Source organism: Nematolebias whitei, chromosome 9 (assembly GCF_014905685.2).
Source record: "Nematolebias whitei isolate Nwh7 chromosome 9, NemWhi1, whole genome shotgun sequence".
In the NCBI taxonomy this organism is placed as follows: Eukaryota; Metazoa; Chordata; class Actinopteri; order Cyprinodontiformes; family Rivulidae; genus Nematolebias; species Nematolebias whitei.
In genome coordinates, this window is record NC_056506.1 from 50,029,171 (window position 1) to 50,036,517 (window position 7,347).

Genomic DNA, 7,347 nt, shown 5'->3' on the forward strand with positions numbered 1-7,347 from the left:
TAACTAAACTAAACTAACAAACTAAACTAACATAAACTAAACTAACATTAACTAAACTAAATTAAAAAACTAAACTAGCATAAACTAAACTAACAAAGTAGGATTTATTCTAAGCATGCAACAAAAATACAGAAACAAGGCGCCTAAAGTGAAAAATAAATCAATCCACAGCAGCATGGTCCTATTGGCAGAGTGGTTCTGATGACAGTAAGATTATCTTAGTAACGTGGTCCAGTTGGCACCATGGTACTGTTAGCGAAGTGGTCTTGTTAGCAGCGTTAGCAGGTCCCGTCAGCAGCTTGATGGTAATAATGATCGCAGCAGCTGCCCTCCAGAACCAGGTCTGGAAGACGGAGAACATCTAAGGGTTCCCTGCAGAAACGGGTCCCCAATCCCATACTCACGGAGCCCCCCCAATCCCATACTCACGGAGCTGGTGGGATTGAGAAGGTCCAAGAAGTATTCCTTCCACCTTCAGACGACATCACTGGTTGAGGCCAACAGCCCCCCACCTTCACTGAACACAGTGTTAGTAAAGCGCTGCTTTCTTCTCCTCAGCCGCCTGATGGTTTGCCAGAATCTCCTCGGAGCCGACCGAGTCTAGAAACAACGTATTTCTGTTTATTTCAGATAAGTCTCTGTTGGAACAGTAAACCTCCTCTGTGGCGTCGGCTCAGACACGCTGACGACAATTTAACCTCCAAACCACAAACACGTCAGCGACAGTTTTCACCTTGAAATGCTTCAGCAGAAAACGCTCTGTTTCTGCCAGAGTGTTCCACTTTCAGATTACCTGATCGATGACATGTGGGACTGATGTGACCCAAACAGCTCATCGAGGCTGAGCTCATGTTCTTGAATTAAATCCAAACACGTTGGTCTAAAGTATTTAAATTTAAGTAAGGAGTCACGGTAATTACAGCTCCACTTAAAGCAACATTGATCAAATTTGTTTACAAACCTCTTAACGTCAGCATCATCTGTTGATTAAATGAAACAAACCACCAGTTTGAAACTGCAAAGCATTCTGGGAAATGGTTGGGAAGAGGTTAGCTACACAATAAATTCAGCCTCTCCTTCAACTCCAAAATATGGTTCAGCCCGGGTGAATTAAAGGGCAAAAAAATCTTAAATATTTAACAGTTTAACAATTGTGCTAAAAATATGCTATGCTAACATGCTAACAATGCAGCACTCATGTAACACTTTACAACTCCAAATGGTCAAACTCCCTAAACATGAATCTGCAGAAAGTTTCTGGATCCAGAAGTCTTGAAGTTCTGCTCAGAAGACGGTAGAAGCACCTGTATGACTATGTTGATACGCAGACGATACGATGATGATACGCAGACGATATGCAGAAGATACGTTGATGATACGCAGACGATACAATGGCGATACGCAGAGGATACGATGGCGATACGCAGACGATATGCAGATGATACGTTGATGATACGCAGACAATACGCAGAAGATACAATGACGATAGGTAGACGATACGATGACGATACGCAGACGATATGCAGATGATACGTTGATGATACGCAGACGATACGATGACGATAGGTAGACGATACGATGACGATACGCAGACAATATGCAGATGATACGTTGATGATACGCAGACGATACGATGACGATAGGTAGACGATACGATGGCGATACGCTAATACGCTGACGATTTGCAGATGATTCACTGATGATACGCTGACGAAATGCAGATTACACGCAGACGATATGCTGATGATATGCAGACGATACGATGATACACTGACGATACGCAGATGATATGCTGATGATATGCAGATTACACGCAGACGATATGCTGATGATATGCAGACGATACGATGATACACTGACGATACGCAGAAGATATGCTGATGATACGCAGACGATACGCCGACGATACGCCGACGATACGCCAACGATACGCTGATGATACATTGATACGTTTCAGGATTTAATAGACACAATGAAAACATTTAAAATGTGCTTCATGTACAGTTTATAGTTTAAAACATTGGAATTTGTCTCCTCTTTCACTCAGTGTCTCAATGACTTCCACTGTATCGGAGTTCAGAATTTTCTCTTCAAACAGGAAGTGGAGGCCCATTTTGTCTGTGTAACACAAAATGGAGTCTCGGGCTATTTTCAGACTTTCTGTTGATTTGAATTTCATTCAGAAGTTTTTGATTTTACGTCCAGCTGGAGTTCAAACAACCTCCCTGTGTCTCAGACCGTCATCATGGCTCACGTCACAGCCCGGACACCGCCTCGCCTCAGGATTACCGACACCTCTGGTTCCAGAACGTGACTCAGTACAAAACACAAAAAGCCGATCCCGCCTGACGTCTGACCCGGACAGCAACAGAACAGCTGGTTCATTAAGATCCTCATTAACCCGACAGAACCGGCTCTGACTCAGAACACTTCCTGATCCGAGCTGACGTGTTTGAGCCTGATGATCCAGTCCTGTATGGAAACATCTGAACCCACAGATTCTTATTGAACATTTCTGTAACTTTATTCAACATGGAGGTCAGAACTCCCGGAACGATTAAAAACTTTCAGCTGAAACAGAAAAGTTCTGCTCAGAGTCCCGGACCTTAAAGCTTGAGATGTTGGTGTGTTCAGAAACATTTCTGCTGCACGTACTGAAGTTATGAACTCTTAAAAAAATGTGTTTAACTTGTTTTTATCGAGTTTGCAATTTATTTCAGTTATTTTTTAAATTCTGCGTCCTCACATGTGACGGACAATAAAAGAGTGAATCATCTACGGGGAGCAGGAGGCGTTTTCTCACATGTCCAAGTCAAAAAGTCTGATTTACGTCTCGGCTGATCAGAACCGGGTACCACTGACCCTGCTGGCCCAGTTCTGCTCGGTGGGATGGAGTTACGATAACATCTAGTGACTGACACGTTAAACTGCACTTTTATATGACGTCATTACAGATAAACACAAAAATAAAAATAAAGGCATTTCTTTATTTCATGTTTAGATTCTCGTTTAGAAGTTTAAATATTTATTTTAAATTACAATCTGAGGAAAACTTCTCACACGGTCTGTTTCAACCTTCTGGTTTTCTTCGTCTTTTTAAAACACAAACCGTTTCAGTGCTTTGAGTCCCACTTTAACCACATAAAGTGAAACGACCTGCAGCTCTAAGTGAATTAACTTTAATAAAAATAAAATAATTTTTAAACGTTGAACGCCTGAAGTCAGGTCACTTACTTCTCCTTCATCTTCCTCTTCTCCTCGAGGTGGCGGTGAGCCTGCAGACGAGACTCGGGGGTGAAAGAACACGGTGTGTGCCAGAACTCTCGCTCCTGGTCCTCCTCATCCACCTCTGGGTTCTCCTGGTCCTCCTGGTCCACCTCTGGGTTCTCCTGGTCCACCTCTGGGTTCTCCTGTGACCTGTGAAGACAGATCCAGACAGGCTGAGCCAGTCTCAGAAGTGAATCTTATTAAAAGTGAAATGAAGCCTCAAAAATCATTAATAAAAACAGACACTGGAGCCGATCAGAGTCCGGTCGGGTCTGGTCTGGTCCGGTCCAGTAGAGTTTACTTATTTGGAAGAAAACAAACTCAAAAAAACAAGTTTCTGAATTCTGACAAAAAGATTCTGCAGAAACTCTTCCTACTTTAACTAAAAACACGTTTTACCTCAAACTAAATCCGTATGAAGAGTCAATATCTCACCTGTTGCAGATGGCTCTTTAATCGACCTCAGTCTGAAACGTTTCACAGAGTTTTGCCGTAAACTGTGGCGTCTGAACTCACGTTGTGTTGACGTCAGTGGACCGTCGCCCATCGGAGCGCGCTTTCTTCTTCTCCTCTTCAGCAGATTTTCTCTGCGCCTCCTCTTTCTCCTCTGCTCTCCTCCTCAGGTACTCCCTCTCCTGCTCCCCGACTCGTCTCCTCACCTCCTCCAGGCCCTGAGCGGCTCTGATCCGCTCTGACCGGCTGATCTCGGTCCCGTCCAGCCGCTGAGGACACGAATCAGAACATGGATGAACCGATAAACGTACGGGTTTTTCACCAGAACCAACCAAAGATCAGTTTCTACCAAAATAAAAGCAGAATGACGGGACTCTGCAGAGAAGCACCCGTTTCTCCACAGCCTGTGAAACAACTTGTTGAACGTGAGTTTGGTTTACGTGGATCTGAGGCAGCGCCGCCACGACGAACTGCCTGTAGCCCTGGAACTCCGTGCACGGGTTCCCCACCAGGAACAGCTCCCTCAGGTGCACGTTGTGCTGCAGGGACTCCACGCTGCTCAGGAGACCCACGAAGTTCACCGTCAGGTCCAGCTTCTGGAGGCTCTCGCAGCCTGAAGGCAGGAAACAAACGTTGTGATCACGAGCGAACTCTTCCAGCGTTTCATAAAAATAAACCGTCTTTACGCTTTAAAACGATCGGACCAATCAAAACCACCCAGGAGTTGGAAACACTTAAATGAATAAAGCAGCCGAGGACATGAGCTGAAGAGAAACCAGGAAGTTTTTACTGACGTGAAGTTTCAAACATTCAGAATCTTTAGATTTCTGCTGAATCTGATTTAAAGGCTCATTTTTAGCGTTCATTTAGTAAAGTTATAATCTGGCGCTCTGTTGTCAGATTAAAGGTTTGTTTCTGATCCGAGTGACAATAAATTCAGTTTGGATTCACTGGATACAGACTGGGCCTGTCACCATAACAAATGTTGATGGGCAATTAATTGTCTCAAATTACTGCGATAAACGATAATATTGTTTGAAATTTGACAATAATTAGTAATTATTGTCAAATTTTAGAAGAAATGTTGGTTAATTTGTTTTGCATGTAGTATAAGACTGTTTGAACCAAAGGATGGATAGTGAGGGAGTGAGCAGCGTGTCTCTAAGAAAAATGTGAGGGAGGCCCCTTGACGTGACATGGGCTGTCTCTCTTTGGTTCTCAAAATGGTGGACAGTCAGTGTGGTTTGAGCTCTTTAGCATTTTTTTATACAGAGCTTTTAATAAAAATCAGTAAACAAGTTGTCAACTTCTTTTTGCAGAGAAAAACAACTTTTTACACGAAGGCACGAGTTTCAATCGTGAATTTTGGAGCTTCGACAAGACGGAGGTTTTTCCCGAGGTCGGCCTGTTAGCTTAGCTTGTAGCTTAGCTTCTCAGCTTAGCTTCTGTTAACTGTCCAAAAACATGATTTTGGTTAAAACAGATTTTAAAGAGAAAAGAGAAAGGGAGGAGTCAGTGAAGAACCAGAGTTGAGTTTTTGTCATCCAGTGTCTTCAGTAGAAAGAGACACGAAGAAACGATAAAGCTGATAAATTAAAATGAAGTTGATAATTTTCATTTATCATTAATTGATTAATTGATTTATTGTGCATCTGTCTACTGCAGACTGAACACAAACATGAAGTTTTGTCTCATAAATACGATGGACTCGTCCTGTTACTCTAAATTTAATTAATTTGTTACAGCCGACACTAAAAGATAAAAATAAATAAACAGGTTTATCTTGAAAGAGGAGAAGTCGTGTTCAGTTTGTAAGTTTAGTTTCAAAACGGACCTCGTTTCAGCAGAAATAAGAAGTTAGACCTGAAAGCGAGTGGTAAACTCGTCAGCTTCCGTCACCTCTGGATCTTATTTTTATGGCTCTTTGTGTCCCTTTGGATCATTTCAACAGATTTTGTCTGTTTTGTCTCAGCAAACACAGAGATGCTGGAACCAAACAACTTCAGCCTCCACACCAAGACAGGCACCAGAAGAAGAGCAGACAGAGCCAAATTAAATCAGCTGAACAGGAGCACCCTGAGCTGTAGTCCAAAGAAATAGATATCTGCGCACTAAAGATGATGTCGTGTTCCTTCAGACATCAAACAATCAGGAAAACGTGCCTCAGATGTTGCTTTTCTCTCCCTCATCAGACCTAAACGTTCCTATAAAATCTAACGTTTGTGTTTGGAGCACCGACCCTGGAGGTTTTCGATGACTTCGATGTTGTTCAAGGCCAGATTTAAATATTCCAGCTTCTTCAGGCGACCAAGATTCTCTGAAAAATACAGAAAACTTAAAGTAGCTCGGCAGAATCTCAAAGATGACACAGTGCGTCGATTAAACCACCTCAGACGAAGTCTGCGTGTTACCGAGTTTGGGGATGAGGTTGTTGTGCAGGTAGAGGATCCTCAGGTCGCGACACCACCTGTCGATGTGCTCGATCTTCTCCACGTCCTGCTGATGCAGAGAAACCTCCTCCAGGGAGGAGATCTCACAGTCGTTGTGCTCGGCTCGCCGGCGGATCAGCTCCTCGGTGACTGAGCAGGAGACGAACCACAGGAAACCTTTTAAACTACGACGTGACACTAGGCCTGTCACGACAATAAATTTTACTGGGCGATTAATTGTCTCAGAAATTACTGCGATAAACGATAATATTGTTTGAAATTTGACAACAATTAGAAACTATTGTCAAATTTAAGAGGAAATGTTGGTTAATTTATTTTGTGTGTAGTACCTTTTTTGACCACTGGATGGCAGTATAAGACTGTTTGAACTGAAGGATGGATAGTGAGGGAGCGAGCAACGTGTCTCTAAGAAAAATGGGAGGGAGGCCCCTTGACGTGACATGGGCCGTCTCTCTTTGGTTCTCAAAATGGCAGACGCTCTGTGTGGTTTGAGCTCTTTAGCATTTTTCACACAAAGCTTTTAATATAAAAATCAGTAAACAAGTTCTCAGCTTCTTTTTGCAGAGAAAAACAACTTTTTACACGAAGGCACGAGTTTCAACAGTGAATTCTGGAGCTTCGACAAGACGGAGGTTTTTTCCCCGAGGTCGGCCTGTTAGCTTAGCTCGTAGCTTAGCTCGTAGCTTAGCTTCTCAGCTTAGCTGCTTTTAACGAACCTAAAACACGATTTTGGACGATTAAAACAGATTTTAAAGAGAAAAGAGAAAGGGAGGGGTCAGTGAAGAACCTGAGTTGAGCCTTTTTGTCATCCAGTGTCTTCAGTAGAAAGAGAGAGACACGAAGAAACGATGAAGCTGATAAATGAAAATGAGGCTGATAAATTTAATTTGTCATGCGATTAATTGGTTTATTGATTATTGTGACAGGTCTATGTGAGATTCATTTGATCACGGACCGGTCAAAGTCAGTTGAATCATGTGAATTCACAACTCGAGTTTCTAAACACAGTTAATCTTTCCATGAACCTTTACTGACGTGCACCTCCCTGAACCTGACCTGCATTAGACTTCCTTTAGAAACGGTGAAGTTTCAAGTTGAAACGAGTCGTCGGCAGTGATGGGTCCTCCTGCGCCGAAGCTTCAGACGACCTGGAGGTCTTGGCCGAAGCTTCAGACGA

At 43.0% G+C, this 7,347-nt stretch overlaps 1 protein-coding gene across 1 annotated transcript in view; it reads right to left on the bottom strand.

The window, feature by feature from the left end:
* The window catches only part of dnaaf11 (dynein axonemal assembly factor 11), a 27,963-nt gene that overhangs the window by 19,056 nt on the left and 1,560 nt on the right, over positions 1-7,347 (bottom strand). Inside the window, 5 exon segments of the mRNA XM_037681411.1 lie at positions 3,235-3,417; positions 3,766-3,989; positions 4,161-4,333; positions 5,960-6,037; positions 6,132-6,299. Of these exon segments, the coding sequence (XP_037537339.1) occupies positions 3,235-3,417; positions 3,766-3,989; positions 4,161-4,333; positions 5,960-6,037; positions 6,132-6,299 (826 nt within the window).